This window comes from Indicator indicator, chromosome 13 (genome assembly GCF_027791375.1).
Source record: "Indicator indicator isolate 239-I01 chromosome 13, UM_Iind_1.1, whole genome shotgun sequence".
Lineage (NCBI taxonomy): Eukaryota > Metazoa > Chordata > Aves > Piciformes > Indicatoridae > Indicator > Indicator indicator.
Genome location: NC_072022.1, coordinates 451391 through 470603, shown reverse-complemented (window position 1 = coordinate 470603; position 19213 = coordinate 451391). Strand labels below are relative to the sequence as shown.

Sequence of the window (19213 nt, the reverse complement as noted above, 5' to 3'; positions counted from 1 at the left end):
GTTTGTTGGTTGGTTGATTGGTTTGGGTGTTTTTTGTTGCTGTGTTTGTTTTATTAGTGGAAAACTTTTACCATTACCAAATTTATTATATATTTACCAGAACAGTTACAAAACATTATCTACATTTTATTAAAACTATTTCTAAAACGTATTTATTTGTGGTTACCTAAGCTTTGTTTACTGTGTGTGTTTGAAGAAACCCATTTTTTCAGACTAAGTGTAAATAAGACCTGTTGCCAAAAAAAAAAAAAATCTTGATGATTTCTAAAGGGTAAGAAATACGATCAGAAGTGGGCCCGTTTTCCCACGATTTCCCACCACAAGCTTGGTCCCAGTCTGTAATCGTCTTCTGTTAGTATGAATGGGTTTATGGGCAGTTACACCCATCTGTTTTCTCAAACAGTTACTTCACCTCTAACCTAATGATCTTTTTAATACAGCTTCAGGCTCTCCTTCAGATATGGCCCAAGCTGCTGCCTAGAGAAGCATTGGAATTGTTGGATTTCAATTACCCAGACCAGTATGTCAGAGAATATGCAGTGGGTTGTTTAAAGCAAATGAGGTGAGTATATTCTATTGCTTCAGCAGGCAAGGATTTCTGGGCTAAAAACCTGTACTTGATTCAGTTATGGGAGAAAAAAAAGAACCCAGAGAGGAAAGATTTATGCGTGCTGCCTGCCATGAGTAAATATAATACAGCAACCCGGTTTCTGGATAAGCACATTGTCAGCCAAATAAAAGCTTCTTATTCTGACATCTTGTATTCGATGATGATTGCTTTTCATGTTGCTAACTGAACACACCAGTGTACCTTTGTCCCAGAGAGGGGTTTGTGGTCATTTCTTTCTTGGATAGGAGAGCAAGAGAATGTAAGAACTTTTTAATAACAAAGGGAGAACATTATTGCAGTGGTTGAATACTGTAAAAAGTGCCACCAGCCACCTCACACTGCCAGGTGTTGGCTGTATCATTTAGAAGAAGTGTAAGATGTAGTATATAATAAAAACCCAAGGAATTACTGATTTGTTCTTCACAGTAGCCTTCATTATCTGCAATTCTTACTTTATTACATACAGTTTTGCTCTTTGCTGTCACCTAGGGCAGGATTTGTATGACACTATCATTTGCAGCATTACTGCATATTTCCTGTCCTTGAATTCTGAATTCTCTGTGATGAATAGTTTAATGATTAATTTTTTTTAATGGTCAAGGCTAAACTTTTGGGTTAAAAAAGAAAAAAAAAACTATTTTGACTTCTTTCAAATACAAACAAACAATGTAGCTGCTGGTCTGCCCTAATAATACAGAATTATTACATCTGGAATTATTTCCAGAATTCTTAGTTCCGTCACAGAAGCAAAATTCTATTCCTTGCATGTAGAAATCAATTTTCAACTTCCTTAAAAAACATCTAATTAAACTGTAACCTAATGATGATCCTCTTAGCTGAAATAAAAACAATAGGCAAAAATAAATACAACACAGTGTAAATCAAAGGTCTTACCAAGTTACTGAAGTTTTTTCAATGTGAGATGGAGAGAATGAAAGAAATTGGTATTCACATCTCTGAAGTCTTCATGTGGTGGACAGACGAATTTCTGCTCGTTTCCTTTCATCTTGGGCAGAGGTTTTGAATTCTGCAGGGTTTTTATAAGAGAAAAGATTTTCAAATGTAACAAGTCAATGAACATTCACATTTATTGTAGAGTAACATAGCTATAAAGTGTGGGAGGGTTTTTTTTTGAGGGGAATACAGGCTTTTCTAGAAAGTTACTGGAATGATTTTTTGTTGTCAGAATACTACTTGATGTAGTTAATTAGTATAGAGGTTTTTAAAATGTGTGATTATGAACTGTGGCTAGATGCTGTAATTTGCACTTCTGAAGTGGAGTAATTTGGGCACTGGTTTCTGAAAGATGATGAATTTTCCTTATCTCCTGGAAACTGTCATGGTGTTGGTATGATTTAAAGAAATAAACAAAATTCCAGACAAAATTTTGGTGAAGTGGATCACTTTGTAGATGCCTTAATAAATGAATACCTATTAATTATCAGATAATAAACCTTTAATGGCCCATTAATTGAATTGCTTTCAATGGAATGAATCCTCTTCTCTCACTTTGTAACTGAGTGACTTTGATTGGTATCTGCAGTTATTCTCAGTCCTTGTCAATGTCCACTGCTTATGTGATTCCAAAGGTCCCACTACTCAGTCAGGTCAAGTGGTCAAAGGCAGCCACTGTGTAGTCTGAAGTAATGTGACATACTTCATTTCCCTGATGCCTAACCAAGCACTTAGGATGATGTCTTGATCTTCTAAAAGCCTGTGACAGAATACCAGATTTTAACTTTCAGGTTTGAGGGCCTTAATATTGTGTTAGGCATATAATTTACTGAAGAATTGGTCAGTCTGGCAAGTGCACTAAGCTGCTACTTAAATATCGTTGTGGCTGAAAAACTGGAGGACACTTGCTATTGAAACAAATTGACCTGGTTGGGTTTGTCATACTCATCTGAATTTCTGGAATATCATTAATTTGGTTATGCTGTTACTAACTGCTTTATGTACCTGATTCTAGTGATGAAGAGCTCTCTCAGTATCTTCTTCAGCTTGTGCAAGTCCTGAAGTATGAACCTTTTCTGGATTGTGCTCTCTCCAGGTTTCTGTTGGAGAGAGCACTTGCTAACAGGAGAATAGGACAGATGCTGTTTTGGCATCTAAGGTAGGAGGATTTTTTCCCTTGTCTTTCTGAAACTATTGAGTTTGATTAGGACTTCAGAAATTATATATGAAATATTATTTCTTCAGGATTTTTCTAAATGAGCCATTATCATAGTCCCCTACAAGCCCTCTTTATGTTTCTTTACCTTCAACACTTACACATCAGAGCAAGCCTAGAAGTGTATTACAGTGGTTTGTCATCTGCTCTTTAACAGATGCATTTAGCTCTATCTGATAAGTTTAGTTTGTTTTGGCTGCTCATACTGTGAAATTGCAACATTTATAATTCTCAGTTGGGAAAATTTTGTATTATTGTTGAGAGTCTAACATAAAATACAAGCAGTTCAGTGTGTCATTGCTACTTCTGTTGACCAATTCCATGAGCGGCAGAATGACAGGATGGACTATAGGTTGATTCTGTCTTCAAAGTACAATTTATTTAAATATTTCTAAATAAAAAGAGCAAGCACTGCATGAAAACGTTTTGGAGGATGATTGGCTGTGATGTAAGGTTCAGTGGTTTGTATAGAAGTGTTCTCCAACAGGCAAACTTTGGCTTTTCTCTTACAAAGATTTTTTTTAACATCAGCTCTGATGGTCAGTATCATCTGTGACCTAGCTGTATTACTTTCTTGAATAAAAGAGATTCCTGAAAACAAATTTCCAGTTACTACCTCTTAATGTTATAGCCTCTAGAACAGTCCTGGACCTTGAAACAGGTGGCATGCATTGAAACCAGCCCATCCTCATAGTCTTCAGTACATAAGTGTTCTGTTATTTCTTAAATCTGGCTTTTTGTTTATCTACATGAGGTGTTTTGGTGTTTGGTTTTCATTTGTTTGTTAGCAACTAGAAGAATGCTGATCTATAAATGCTGTGGTCTGATGAGAAGTGTTTCCTCTTACAGGTCAGAGGTTCACATACCTGCTGTTTCAGTACAGTTTGGCTTGATACTTGAAGCTTACTGCCGAGGAAGTGTTGCTCATATGAAGGTGCTTGCTAAACAGGTACAGACGTCCCTTCCCCTTCAAATCTTGACTTACCCTTGCTTTGTAACTCAGATACTTATTCCATTGCTTCTATGGGGGCATACTGGTTACCGTGACAAAGTCCATCTGTTAAGGAGCGGGGAAGACAAGGAAGCTGGAGTGTGACAGAGAAAAGGGCTGAATAGCTGGACGATGGAGCAGTCCTCCTTGGCACAGAAAATACCTCATGCTATGGGCCTCAGGGGTAGGAAGCTGGTTTTATAGAGTTCCAAGATGTGCAAAGTATTTCCAGAAGTGTTCTAGATAGAACAGTAGGCTGTCTGGGTTATTAACTAAAGAAGAGTATCTGTGCACTTGAAATTCATGACCTTTTTGCCCCAGTAGGGGTAGCATGTTCAGTAGTCACCACTACCCTTTTTCTTAATGGACCCAGGGCTACTTCCTGCAGCCTTGGCTTTTGTTAAAGGTGATACAAAACTCCCTGAAGTTATAGCACAATGTAGTGCTGCCTGGAAACAGAAGTGTTGAAGTAAACCAAATACACATTTTAGTGTTGACAGAAATGTGCTGTTTAAGGAAAGGACTAAAAAAAAAAGGGTCTATTCACTTTAAAATGACCTAATAAATGTATCAGCAGGTCTTGCAGAGACACAAATCATGTTTTGAAGCCTCTAATGCGATTTTAGCCAGTTAATTTAGATTGTGACCATAAAATTCTTTAAAAAGTGATCCCTCTCTGGAATTAATGTATTTGCTGTATCAAGCCACAAAGGTGAACTTGGTAGATACTTGTCTGATGAGTATTCTTTCTAACAGTTTTGATACTGTCTCCATTGAAACTGCGCTTTGAGAGGCATATGGAACAGAGAGTAGTGTTGTGCTCTTTATTACTGTAGTTTTCAGGATATGGAAAAGACCATCTCTGACACATGTGCTTGTTAGTATTGTCAAAATCATAAAAAGATTAGGTGATGAAATGCTTTCAGCAATAGACCTAAGGTCAGGAAAGTTTTGTGTGCTTCACAGGAAACAAATGTCAGTACAATCAAAGAAGGGGCAAAAAAATTCCCAACTGTGCAAACACGGAAGAAATTCAAAGTAGAAATACTTCAAAAAGTTCCTGTTTGTACAACATAGGTTCCATTTTGTTCCCTTGTCACTGATGTTTGTACAGCTCCTAGAATAGTGGAAAAGCAGAGCCCTTTTGGTTTTGACAGATGGCTGACCTCGCAGGTCTCCACTGCCTCACGTTTATAATCAAACCACATACAATTTCCACAGCATCCTGCCTGACAGGGTTCGGTCTCTCTGTAGAAGTGGTAAGTTTTGAATCAGCACCTTTATACGTTCGACTCAAGCTTCCTTGTATAGAAATCAGCTTTTGTCACTGTTGAGTTGATGGCTGTTTGCTAGAGAATGTGTATTACTGAGCATGTTAACTGTGGCTAGTGCAAAGACAGCTGGTTGTGGTGACAGCTATTTTGTGTTTGGCTGACAAGTTGCTTAGATGTAGATGCAAGGTGGGAATTGTGTTTGTTGTGTGTGCTAGTATCTAGGTTTGGTACCGAAGGGCTTTTCTTTGCTAGCATAATGCACGGTCCAGGAGACCGTGTTCCAGGAGAAAACTATCCAAAACGGAGAGGGGGTAAAAGGGTTAAACTCACCTGTATTGACTGCAACTAATTGCCTTGCCTTTGTACAACACATTTTTAAGGTAACAATATTGCTTAGATGAGATTGTAATTTGTAAAACCTTAAGTAATTCGTGCATTTATATTATGCCTAACTTCAATAGGATCTTAGTGAAAAAAACATTTAAAACTCCTCTCTGTAGAAGTTAAGTTTGTGTAATTGTGTGTGTGAGAACTGTCCACAGATAGTGCTGTGTCTGTGTGCGACTAACTGAATGTGTGTAGTGAGGTAACTGCATCCACAGCTCGTCTCCAGTAATGCTTGACTTTGTTAGAGGTATGAAGCACTCACTGTTTCTGTTGATTTCAGTATGGATAGAGGCACCAGTGTTACATACCGTGTTGAATTAGTAGACAAAAATTGTACTTTGAAGAAAGAATTTGTTTAAATGTATCAATTAAATGTCTCATTCTTATTAATTATTTTTTTCCCCCCAAATACTACGGCGTGTCTTTAAAAGTGACCTAAAGATCAGGAGCTTTAGTTTTGGTTTTTTTGTTGGGTTTTTTTTTTGCTTAGAAAAATGGGATTTCTGGGATGTGAATCGTGTAGAAAAGGCTGCTTTCATATATTTTTTCAGGAATACTACCTTAATCGTCATCTGTTATTTCCATTTTTTAAAAGTTGTAGAATTAATTCTTTGCTTTATTTGAAAATCGGATTTTGTGTTGTACTATGTGTAAAATCAGAGCAATAAATTTTAACAATGAGACATCTCTTTCAGGTGGAAGCCCTTAATAAAATGAAGACTTTAAACAGTCTAATTAAGCTGAATGCCATGAAACAAAGCAAAGCAAAAGGAAAAGATGCAATGCATACGTGTTTGAAACAAAATGCTTACAGAGAAGCACTTTCTGACCTCCAGTCTCCTCTGAACCCTTCTGTTATCCTTTCAGAGCTGCAGTAAGTTAAGAGTGAATAAAAGTTTGCTGTAGCTTTTGCACGGAAACAGTACAGCAGAAATGCCTGTGTGCTTTAACTTCCTTTGACTGTGCTGTTCAGGAGATAGGCTGTCACAGGGAACTCTTCCTGCAGGAGAGAAGGTCTGTTGGGAATCTGCCTAAGGTTAAGCTTTCGGTTCAGTTAGAACTGCCTTGAAATTTAATAGTCTCTTAGTCAATGCCTTACCATAGCTAAATATATTGAAATGTAAGCCTAAAAGTGAATTAGGCTGCATTCCTGGCTTCTGTTTAGAACAACAAGCACAAAAATCATGAAAAATTTTAATGGCACTTAAAGTCTAAAAATTGGTTGGAAAGGATATAAAGAAAACTGTTTTCTCTGAAAATGCAGGTGCTTAGTTTAAGCATTAGCTGTATGTATGGCAGTCCTGATATTTGATGCATCCCTTCTGTAACAGATAAATTCATGGCTTGGTAAATCCTCATAGCATAAAAGCGGTCATAACAGTTAAGTATTTCCAAACTTGAAGTCTGCATGTTTTGGTGTGTTTTGAACAACGTTTAGACCTGTTCACTTGACTTATTCATTTTACTAAAACTTAGGTTGTATTTTCTTCTAGTGTTGAGAAGTGTAGATATATGGATTCTAAAATGAAGCCTCTGTGGATAGTATACAACAACAAAATGTTTGGAGGAGATCTTGTAGGGATCATCTTTAAAAATGGTGATGGTAAGCAGAGCTAAAAAACATTCTATATATCCCTTTTGTTCTTAATTTCCACATTTTCACTTGAGCTGTGTCAGTCTGTATTGCAACACATAGACATGTTTTAACATCAGTAAGCAAATGAAGCATCTGACTTTCAAAGCCTAGACACTATCAGTCACTATGATATAATTATCATAATTCCTACTTGTAGACCTTGTTCTTGGATACCTTTTTCTAAAGGCCTTATGAACACTAGAAAGTTTGTCTACAACACACTAAGAAACTGAAAGAGCAGTTTCAACCTTTCGTTACAGATCTCCGACAGGACATGTTGACACTCCAGATCTTGCGTTTGATGGACATACTTTGGAAAGAAGCTGGTCTGGATCTCCGGTAAGGAACTCTGGAGGCCTGGCTTATTTGGATGAAGAGTCCACTTTTAGCAGTAAAGCTTTCCTGTTTTTTAAATACCTTCCCTACTGTCCCCTTTCTAAACATCTATATTGATGCCCAAAGGTTTCAGTTGTCATGGCCAAAGTGAACAGGCTATGGTACTTGACTAGATGGTTTCTCCTTGCATTTCATTCCCTAGGATTGCCATCATTACCACGTAATTCAGCCTTGAAAAGTATGAATAAGATAAAATTAGGGGAAACTTTGGGATTTTTGTTTATTATCAAGAATAATATTTTTCCTGGTTCACCGTATCTGTTGTTGTTTACCTGAGTTGCCATGCTGGTTATAAATTCCACCATTCTCTTACATAGTTTACTGGTTTCATCCCCTGAAAATCATCTAGATGTTAAGCATTGTGTGTGGTCAAGAAACAATTCTGTAGTTAAGAGTCCAGCAAGCAGGTTTTGTGCCTTTTGTTTGTGTGTGTCTGTGACCTTTACAATGGGAGGTGTTTAATAAACTCATGTAACAAACTTACCTACCGCTGGTCACTAATTTTCCAGACATATGCAAAAATGGGGACTTGGTGATTATCAGAACTGCAGCTCTTACATTCAAATTCACTTCCACAAGAGAAGTACAACTGTAGCACACAGCTCTGCTGAGGACTGCATCTAGAACATACCATCAGGGTTCCCTAATAGGTAAAACTAAGAGGCAAAACCCTCTCTAGCAGTTAGGCAGCTTTAAGTATTGGTAGTTTGGGGGTGAGGGAGTAGGAGGCTTGAGATTTCTTCATAATAGAATTTCACTCTCTGGTTGGGAATTACCAGAATTGTAGAATGCACAAATACAGGCTGTTCTTTTCAACACTTTGTTACTTCTCTTGGTCTTATTTCTTTCTTACATGCATATGCTTGCTAAGCATGACTTCTTTGTAGGAATACTCAAGTATTCCAAAGAGAAACATTCTGAGGCATTGTTCAGTGTTATTATACAACCCTCCTGCATAGGGGAACTTCTCCAACTAAATCTATGCACCAGTTTTTAGTTCTGAAGAAGATACTGGATGTCACATTATCATAAACCATTTAGAGACTGTCAATTCAATTTTGCTTGCCTGTGGGAGAGCTGCAATCTTCCATGATTAAAATGTTTTCATAAGGCTAGATGTACTTACTTAAATATTACTTGAAATACTTCATTTAGATTCTTTGAGCTCATTTCAAATTTGTTGTGGTTCCAAGCATAGTAGCAGGAGCTCCATAAAGCACATAACATCAACCCACACAGATAAATAAAATTATAAACTTGTTACTTGTGCTGCTTATGGAAAGATTCCTTTGAGTGATTTATGGGACAAAGTAGGAATGTGAATAATAAATTGTTCCTGGAAGTGTATGTTTGCGATGAGGTGGTTGAGTGTGTGTAAAGTTGAACACTGATTTGAGGAAACTTCAGATAATTTATGTCATTATAAATAGACTGTGAGGAAACTGATGCAGCATTTAAGGGCAAGGACAACCTCTGGCAGCTGTGGAATCCCAGATGAGGCATTCTTTGGTTGCTGCCTTCCCAGAAGCTTAGCTTGTGGTTCCAGTCTGGGCCACACACTGTGCCTAGGAAACAGAAATAGTCATTAGGAGACATCAAAAATGCTTTTCCTGACTAAGGCATTTTTTTTAAACTCTACAGAGGAAAATCAAAAAGTGACTCTGGGCAAGATTTTTCTTAAAACTCTCAGAAGAAAAAAAGTAGAAAGGGGAAGTTCCTGGAGAGACTGGAAGTTCTATAATTGGCCTCTTCCATTTATTTATTTAACTGGGAGCATCTTCCTTCCATTCTTCCTCTCATAGTTATGATTATAAAATCAAATGCTCAGACTGAGGCAGGGTTACACTCCTGTCTGTCAAAGAAAGATTAACCAAGCAGTTGCTAAGGGAAGGCTCTGAGATGGCCATAATTGAAAAGAGAACCGGACGAACCAGCACTCCAAACGCCTGGCATGGCTGAGAGACTTTATGATCTCCATGTTTATGGTCTACATGCCTCTTGTTTACAGTCTACATGCCTCTCAAAAAGAGGCAGGTCCAAAATCAATGAATTAACAGCAATAATAACGAGATCTTTTGCTGCTTTCTTCAGTCAGATCTTGTTAGCTGGCTTCTTTTTGCCTGGGTAAGAGGCATGGTGTCAGGTGAGAAGGTAGTGTCTGATAGATCTGCTCTTCCAAAAACGAGAACTTCGTAATTCCATACCAGTGAGTCTTTCTTTTCTTCTTGCCCTGTGATCCTTTGAGGGTCTGGTTTTCCTGAATTGCTTTCTTCTTTGCCTTTTCTGGATGCAGAATGGATTTTATGCATTTCAACTTTTTTTCCCCTACAGAAAGTCTCATAACTCTACCCAAGGCTTCTCACTTGTTTCAACAGAACAAAAGAACTTGCTGTTTGCCCCTCTCTTTCAATCAGTAATGTCTTGCCACAAGCAAATTGTGCAGCTTCTATGAAGCATGGATCAAATGGCAACCAATATGCTGCCATCGAGGATTTTGGGATATGATCAGTTTCCTTATAATTGGACTGCACTCCACAGTCAGTTATGGGTAGTAACTTAAAATGAAATCTTAGTCCAGCCTGTGTCTAAAGAAAGCACAGTGTTCCCTCTGGGATTTCTTAAAATCCCCAGAAAGCTCTGGAGAGGAGCACCAAATATATATATCAGCTTTGAGATCTCAAAAACTAAAAAAGGAGGAAAGTTGGTTTGTTTGTTTAACTATTGATTTATCTCATGGGTGATCTGGCCTCTTTCTTATGTGGTGTGTTTTGTTGCCTCGGTTCCTGTGTGTGCATTCTGACTGAATAGCAGGGCTAGGCCAGGCTTTGTATCAGAAAAGGAAATAGGTCTACATGGGAGTATTCAACAGTGTACTCCAGTAGGCCCTTCATCCTAGGCTGTCACTGGATGGACACAACAGAGTGCAACTTCAGACGTGAATTGTGTCTGCTGCTCTGTACAGACCAAACCATGAGAGAGCAAAGACTGTCATCCCGACAAACACTGCACTGCTCTGTCATTTAGGGATGTCTGTCTTTAATGCCAGTTTATCTTAGACCTCAGTCAGTCAGGTGCAGAAAGAAATGAGAAAACCAAAAGTTTATTCTGTAATTCATCCCCATAACTATTCATTTCTAAGACAAGCTATTACCTGACAATGGAGCAGGAAGTAGTTGGCCCTAAGTCATTAGTATGTGCAGACAAACTTCCTCAGTTCTTTCTGTAGTTTATTACTGGTTGTTTCTTGTAGTTTAAATTGGGGCAGTTAGGGAACAAACTTACTAAGTTAAACGGGATTTATATTGAAGTTGTGTCTGCAAAGTGACAAAATGGGAACTTCAGAGGTTCAACTCCCTTCCCCTGAACAGTTACAACTCTTCAAGTTATTTTGCTTTAAAAAATTCTGCCTCTGAAGTCAGGTGCACGAGCATGTTCCCAATAGAATCATTAAGGTTGGAAAAGACCTCTAAGATCATCAAGTTCAACCTTCTACCCAAGACCTCCATGACTACTAGACCATGTCCCAAGGTGCCACATCTCCTTGATTTTTTTTACCATTTCTGAGGATGATCATTCTGTGTGTCCTTACATATTTCCAATACACGTCTCTGCAAAGGAGCATGACATCTGTTTATTCAAGCATGCTGTGGGGTCTGCAGTATTGCACCTCCTAGGAGAGCAGTCTTTGCATCAAAAAGTATTTCCACTGCTTTACCTATATTATGGCATTGAAATTGTGTTAAGGGAGAAGTTAGTAATGGAGCAAAAGAAAACCAAGAGGAGTTTGACTGTGCTGAGCGACCATTGATGTGGTAAACTGCCATAAAAATATTTAGTACTTGGTTACTTTTTGGACAGCTAGAGGGAGTTCTCCAAAGCACCTTTTCATTTCACTACCTATTTATGGTAAGTTTTGAGATGTGTGAAGTCTGATGTCAAGCAGCTGCACGTGAATGAAATCAGAGTTCATGGACATACTGAAAATGCATTTGTTACAAGTCTAAAGAGTGTTACCATTTTTAAACTATTGGACCTGAAGCTACAGAGAATGTATTGATAAATTACCAGAGCTGGGTGTTGTATTTGGAAAGGTACTGCTTTGGAGACTTAAACTCTTGAAATAAACAGTATTCAATGGAGTGAAGGAAATGTTCTGTCCTGCCTAGGATTTCTGTATTGATCTGTCTGTGGTCTTTACTGGCATTAAAAAACAGGGAGCATATCCTGCTGACAGATGTTGAAGTCAGAAAGACCAGGATGAGATGGAAAGGGCCCAGAGGATTTGTCCCCAACTTGACTCCTGTCAAACTCTTTCTGACAGGGATGTTTTTTCCTCCAGTTGTAAGCACACAGCCCTCAAGGGGCTGAAAGCTTTCATCATTGCTTGCTTTTGAAGGGGAAGTTGTTGGACATGTGCCCAGTTAAGCTGCAAGCAGGGTGGGTTGAAATGCCATGGATGAAGGCCAGCATGCACTTTAACCTGCAATATTTGGCTTACATTTGCTGTGTGGTGATAAGGATGGGCAGTGCTTCCTTGTACCATGGGCCCTGCTGTTTGGTGATTGCAGGTACCCGCCTGTGCATTCTCAGAACCCTCTGGTCCTGAGAGTTGGGGGCTTTCATTGATAAGTGGATTGGAATAGAAGGTTCCAAATAATTTTTTTTTTGTTGTTGTTGTTCCAAATCTTCTTGGTTTTGTTTTGAAGTTGAGTGTTCTCTAAATCCCCCAGTAAATCTGGTTCTCGGTTCTCTTTGTTGCCAGTGAAGAATCCCCAAGTATACAATTGTTACAACCTGTGCTGCTTCCCTTGTGTGTTACCAACGAGACAGAGGAACTCTTCCATTGCCTAATGGCTGTTAGACCAAAACGTTTTCATTAGTTTCAGCTGGAATTTCCGTTCCTTTTCCTTTCCTTTTCCTTTCCTTTTCCTTTCCTTTTCCTTTCCTTTTCCTTTCCTTTTCCTTTCCTTTCCCCTTTCCTTTCCCCTTTCCTTTCCCCTTTCCTTTCCCCTTTCCTTTCCCCTTTCCTTTCCCCTTTCCTTTCCCCTTTCCTTTCCCCTTTCCTTTCCCCTGGGATAATCTGCTGTGTCAGGTAAAAGATGTGGCTTTTCTCTGTAACAATCAATCCCTGTTTCATAAACAATGATAAATCTACCAGCAGTGCTTTTTCTTTAGATATATATATATACACACACACACACAAGTTGTAGCATGCCCTGCAGTTTGTTATCCAGCTTTGTAAGTCAGTGAGTGTGCTTACAGCTTGTGCACTTCAGTTAGATGTACCTGGGCATCCGCTGTTTTATACATGGACTCACCACCAGAGCTGAAGTCATGTACTTGACCTGAGGTACCTAGCACCAGAGCAGACACCTCCATTTGGGACACAGTGTCTTTGAAGAGTTTGATCTAAGTTTCCCTTGAATAAATTTAGTTCTCACCTGAGCTGACACTCTGTTCAGTACTTTAGGCATCTGGAGTGAGGAGATGTTTTGGAAAAGTACACTTAATCTGTTTAGACACTGCTCTCCTTGATTCACATCTTCAGCTGTGTCTTCTTTTAATGCAGTGATATTGTAGAATAGGCACAGTATATGAATGCAGAGGGATATTCTTATACATTAGGAGGATTAAAAGAGGTATTCCTGTTTTTCATTAGGTTTCTATGCTTAAAATTTAGTAAGAATCAGAAAACATTTTAAAATTATTATCTTTAAAAGGATTTCTAAGATTTGAAGTTGAAATAGGATAATGGGGGGAAGGTTGAGATCGCTAAGAACTTTTCCATGTGTACAAATAACTTAGTCTAGAATGAATGTGTGTGTGAGTCTCATTTACAGTCTGTTGAGCCACAAAACTAACAAATGAAAACAAAGGGCTCCCTCTGTGGTTTCTCCTGTAAAATTACAAGTAACTGTAAAGGGGAAAAATTAAGCTTGCTTATACTGTTTGGGTTTTTTGGGTTTTTTTTTACAAATTTAATAGGAAAAACTTATGTTTTGTGTATATTGCTGGTATTTTGACCAGCAATCAAGTAGCAAGATCCATACATTAACCTTCAAGAATTTAATGTTCGAGTTCACATGAGTATTCAGCCTGCTCAAAACACTGATATACTTAAGAAAACATCCTCACTCTTTGTTTTTAACGTGAGTCTGTGTTTTTGTTCCAGGATATTGCCCTATGGCTGTTTAGCAACTGGAGATCACTCTGGCCTTATTGAGGCTGTTTCTAGCTCAGAAACCATTGCTGACATTCAGTTAAATAGCAGCAATGTTGCTGCTGCTGCTGCCTTCAACAAAGATGCTCTCTTGAACTGGCTGAAGGAATACAATTTAGGGTAATTTCTACAGTTATTTTCTCATTTATAGTATATACAGTATTCCCTTAAGTTTCTATTTCAGTACTGATGGATGTGTGGCTCTTCTGGCAGGTTTGTTGCTACTAATTTTTCTAGTATGACAGATTCTGACTCAGATCAGAGGGTGCTCTCGGAATTCAAAAAAATGATCCTGCTGAAATTTCAGCATTTGCAGCATTCTGACTTCATGTTGTTGAGTCAGTTATAGAAGACTTAGTAAAACAAACACACCAACCCAAAAAAACTGTGGGAGTGAAGTCTTTCTGTTGTTGCCTTTCATAATATTTGCATTTCTTCTGTTCTCCATAGCTCCTTTATACAGTATTTTCTCCCAAATAACTCTAGTTTGCTGCTTGTTTAACCAAACAAAAGTCCTCTTTGAGGTCAAGGCATGCCCTGAGTTAGCAGCAGTGAGCACTGATATTGTTTGTCTTTGTGTTTATAGAGATGATCTGGATCGAGCCATTGAAGAATTTACTCTGTCTTGTGCTGGCTACTGTGTAGCTACTTACGTACTGGGAATTGGTGACAGACACAGTGACAACATCATGGTCAGAAAAAATGGTCAGGTAAAAATCTCATCTGTTCAATTATTCTGCCTATGAAACTAGCAAAGCTTATAAAAGTGAGTTTTACAGACATTTGCAGTAGTTTTTTTGCCTATCATTAGAAAGCTGTAATGCTTACCTTTGATTCTGAAGTGGGAGAACTGTCACAGGTCCCTTGAGATTAATTGAAGTGCTACTAGCTTCACTCTTGACTTTATGTAGGAAGCCTTTAGATATAAGGGACATCAAAGTGCTGGAGTGGAGAGCCGTGAAGACGATCAGAGGGCTGAAGAACCTCTCCTGTGGGGACAGGCTGCAAGAGTTGGAGCTGTTCGGCCTGGAGAAAAGGAGGCTCTGGGGAGACCCTGTAGCAGCCTCCCAGTACCTGAAGGGAGCCTACAAGAAAGCTGGGAAGGAACTTTTTACAAGGGCCTTAAGTGATAGGAGGAGAGGGAATGGATTTAAGTTTGAGGAGGGTAGATTGAGACTAGATAGTAGGAAGAAATTCTTTACAGTGAGTGTGGTGAGACACTGGAGCAGCTTGCCCAGGGAGGTCATGGATGCCCCCTCCCTGGAGGTGTTCAAGATCAGGCTGGATGAGCCCTTGAGTGACCTGGTCTAGTGGAAGGTGTCTGCCCATGGCAATGGGCTGGAACTAGATGATCTTTAAGGTCTCTTCCAGCCTAAATCATTCTATGAGCCTCATGGGCTCACCAGTGGGTTCATCTTTCTTTATGGTATTCCCAGTAAGATATCTTTTGGCAGATATCAGCTTAAACCTGAGATAATCTTTTGCACACTGTAACTGTGGTTGCTTGTAAGAGTGTGGATGTTACCACTGACTTAAATAAATCCTGAAATGTTTTAAAACTAAATAATCCTGAAGGATCAAAGCTATGGGCTGTGGAGACTAGCACTGTGAGTTAACTGTTCTTGATAGCAGCATTCTACAGAGATATTTAAAAAGTGAAATATTTATCTGGAAAAAATAACTTTAACTTTTTTTTTGGTTGGTTGGTTTTTATTCATTTTTTAGCTCTTTCATATAGATTTTGGGCATATTCTTGGAAACTTCAAGTCCAAGTTTGGCATTAAAAGGGAACGGGTACCTTTCATACTTACCTATGATTTCATCCATGTTATTCAACAAGGAAAAACAGGGAACACTGAAAAGTTTGGTCGGTGAGTGTTATTTTTGATCTCTTCCTTTTGTAACTGAGATGATCTCTGGTGATAATTTCCAGCACACTAAGAACCAGTTTGGGTGTGGTTTGCTCATTTGTACTTGTGTGAAAGTATGCTACATGCATTTACTATCCTACCTACTTCTGCACCGGAGCTAGAATGTGGTGGAAAGTTCTAGTTGTTTTTTATCTCCTCCTGCAGGAGATAGCAGATTCTTCTGGGCTTATCTGCTTTGGACTTCATCAGCCCTGGACACTAGGGAGAGATTTGGACCTGGCACTTAGGGACATGGTTTAGTGTTGTCCCTTCAGTGCTGGGTCGAGTGTTGGACTGGATGATCTTTGAGGTCTCTTCCAAATGGATGTATTCTGTGGTTCCACAGACTGTTATTATTCAAGTGAGAGAAAGCACTGGACTTAGAAACAGGCTCCCTGCTGCCCGTCCTGTCCATCAGTGCACATCAGTCCTGACCTTACTTAGATGCTTAGATACATACAGCCAGCATTGTTGCATGCCCATTCCCATCTTGGGTTAGAGAGCTACAGTGGAACATGAAAGTGCCTGACAAGGGAAAACTGCCCTCTGTGATCCTACATATTGAGGTGGATTTTTCTTTTTCCCTTCTGTAACACTCTCCCCAGTTGTCAGGAGGGGCATTCAGGATTGCTGTTGCTTTGGTGCCAGTCTTCATAGGAAGAATTTGGTAGCAGAGATATAAAATGGAGTACTTAAGAGTGGCTTGATAAATCTTATGGCTGCTTCTGGCAGAGGAATCTGTACATATATTTGTAATGGTGTCTCTGGGAGGAATCAAGAATAACTGTTGGTAACCCATGTCTCTCCTGGAGAGTAAGGAAATCAACCTGTGTAGCTCTATTTTTAAAACTCTGAAGGCTATTATTATGATAGCTGTGGAATGTGGAGTACTTTAAATGGCAGCAGGATTCCACTTTCACTTGAAAAGCATCTCAGAAGAGGATTTATTCTTCAAACTATAATTTATGAGCTTAGTCTGAAGGTTTCTTATAATTCCTCTGTAAATTTGATTAGATGCTGGACAGTGTCACATTTTGGGCTTGTTCTGAGCGAGTTCTCAGGTACTTGCATGATGACATTGCGTTACAGACGTGAGCTGGGTTGGTTGGGACTGCTCTAGAGCTTCTGTTTTTCTACCCTAGGTTTGTACAAGATCATCAGGGTGTTTGACCTAGCACATTCTCAGGGGGATGGGGCACGGGCATTACCTTTGTCATTTTTCACTCTTTCTGTAGAACAGTGGCTTTTTAAAGCTTTGGTCTTTCGTATCCATGTTTTAAAGGCCTGCTAGAGAGACATGGGATATTTTGTGGGAATACATCAAAGGTTCTGTAGACACCTCTTGTCCTTTCTGTTACTGTGTCCCCACAATACATGTGTTAGACCAGGTAACAGTCGTTGAAAGTCATTGCATATATTTGCCAACTGTGTAAGTTCTCTTGTGTGTCTCTGTTGCATGTGCTGTGTGGCTGAACATGAAGATTCCGCCAGTATTGTGAAGAAGCTTACTTGATTCTGAGAAAACATGGAAACCTATTTATTACACTCTTTGCACTGATGTTAACTGCAGGGCTTCCAGAACTAACCTCTGTCAAGGACATCCAGTATCTCAAGGTAAAGTTGGCTGCAGCTCAGTAGCACTTAGGATATTCCCAAGATGTGAAGTTTTGTTCTAAGATGAAGGCATTTTAGTTGTTTTCCGTTTCTCTCAAGATTTCCACATAGTTCTCCAAGCTTTCTTTTTCAGTCTATAGAACAAGGTCTGTAGTCAGTATCCTTAACAGTCTAAGGAAACTGTGAATGTATATTCCTCTCAACTATTCCATAATGAGTTCAGCATCCCTACATCTTAAATGTAGCCACAGAATGGTAGGGTTTGGAAGGGACCTCTGGAGATCATCTAAGCTACCCACCCTGATAAAGCAGGTTCACCCAGAGCAGGTTGGCCAGGATCACGTCCAAGTGGGTTTGGAATTTATCCAGAAAGGGAGACTCCATAACTTGTCTGGGCAGACTGGTCCAGCGCCCTCACAGGAAAGAAGTTTTTCTCATGCTCAGATGATCATTTGGGGGATATTTTACACCTTGGCTCACACATATGCACATATGCTTGCAGTGTGGTAAAGGTGAAAATCAGTTTGCTTAATTCTTCTTTAGTTTTAGCTTTAAACTCAGAAAATACCACTGATGAATGGCTCAGTGAATAGTCAGTGAACAAGTATCAGAACAATCAGAATGGTATTTATCTTGAGATGTGGAGAAGGCCTTACCTGTGCTTTTAAAACTCCTAACAGTACTTGTTTTCCTGTCGCTGCAGGACTCTCTTGCCTTAGGGAAGAGTGAGGAAGAAGCACTAAAGCAATTTAAGCAAAAGTTTGATGAAGCACTCCGGGAAAGTTGGACTACTAAAGTGAACTGGATGGCTCACACTGTGCGAAAAGATTACAGATCCTAGAAGATGTTCGCCTTTGCACTAATCTGAATGTTACCTTGAGAAGTGTTTTTGAAGGGAATCTGTATTATGGACCAACAAAATTTACTTTTAGAAAGAGAACAAAGAACAGCAAAAACAAATGGACTGAAATAACTCTTGAGTCTTTTGCACTCTGCTTCTGAATGCTTGATTCCAAGACTGTCTTTACAAACAGTGAACATTCTGGATAATCAGTTCCTGCTGACTTTGCACGCTGAGAGCTACTAGGCATTTTTAAAAATTCTTTGGTACTTTATGGAAGTGTAAATATTTGTTTTTATATGTTAGGGTAATGTACTCTAACATATTCAGGAGGTTTGAAGACCTCTGACAGAACAGTTCTTTGTTTGAAGTTAGGACTTGAAGAGTAAATGTCTGTTTTGTTTTGGTTTTTAATTTTATTTTATATACTCCTAATCTGGCTAAAAATGACCATATTGTATATTTTTCATATGAACTATGCCCTAGTGGCACAGATGCATTAATTCTACTGTAAATAGCAACCACAATATGATTGTACCACAGGGAGCTGCTTAATGTCTTATACTGCTGCCAAAAGAAGAGTAGATATTCGTAAGAAGGGGAGGGGGAGACTGAAAATGATGCAGTGTCCAGATGTTCATGGTTGCACAACTTTGTTCCTCTGACATAACACACATGAAAGAAGCCCTTCAGTAACAGGGAGGAAGTTAGGCCAACTCCAAGCACGCCTGAGAATCCCTGGTTGGCAACAGTTTCTCATTCTAGGGCCTCTGGGGCTTTGTTTTCACTCCTTAAAAAGCACATTTATTTCAGTTTCATCAAGAAGCTCCTTACAGCCTTACGCTGAAATTCACATCTCGGATTTGTTATGCCATGCAAATGTACTGACTTATGTGTGGAAAATTTTCCTGAGATGTACTACACATCGTGCTTTTTAGAGCATACATGCTAAAAACCCCAAATGTGTGGAAAAGCAAGTGTTTATGGGAGAAGATCATTCCATAAAACACCAGTGAAAAGTCATTAATCTTTTTTTTCTGTATTTATTAAAAGCTTGCCGTAATGTTGCTTTACCAAGACATATATGTTGAAGATGGTTGCTGAAGAAACTGGATTTGTTTTAATTTATTTAGTGAGGTACCAGGCTTTTAGGTGCTTAAATGG

General features: G+C 39.0%; 1 protein-coding gene across 2 annotated transcripts in view; it reads left to right on the top strand.

Annotated features, from left to right (window-relative positions):
* The window catches only part of PIK3CB (phosphatidylinositol-4,5-bisphosphate 3-kinase catalytic subunit beta), a 37608-nt gene extending 19519 nt beyond the window's left edge, over nucleotides 1–18089 (top strand). For both annotated transcript variants that reach the window (XM_054385952.1, XM_054385953.1), the window contains 11 exons: nucleotides 441–562; nucleotides 2580–2723; nucleotides 3630–3729; nucleotides 6128–6306; nucleotides 6926–7035; nucleotides 7329–7407; nucleotides 13637–13804; nucleotides 14271–14394; nucleotides 15410–15555; nucleotides 17076–17208; nucleotides 17912–18089. In XM_054385952.1, the coding sequence (XP_054241927.1) occupies nucleotides 441–562; nucleotides 2580–2723; nucleotides 3630–3729; nucleotides 6128–6306; nucleotides 6926–7035; nucleotides 7329–7407; nucleotides 13637–13804; nucleotides 14271–14394; nucleotides 15410–15555; nucleotides 17076–17208; nucleotides 17912–18049 (1443 nt within the window). In that variant the 3' untranslated portion in view covers nucleotides 18050–18089. The remainder of the gene's footprint in view (nucleotides 1–440; nucleotides 563–2579; nucleotides 2724–3629; nucleotides 3730–6127; nucleotides 6307–6925; nucleotides 7036–7328; nucleotides 7408–13636; nucleotides 13805–14270; nucleotides 14395–15409; nucleotides 15556–17075; nucleotides 17209–17911) is intronic.
* Nucleotides 18090–19213: the final 1124 nt, after the last annotated feature.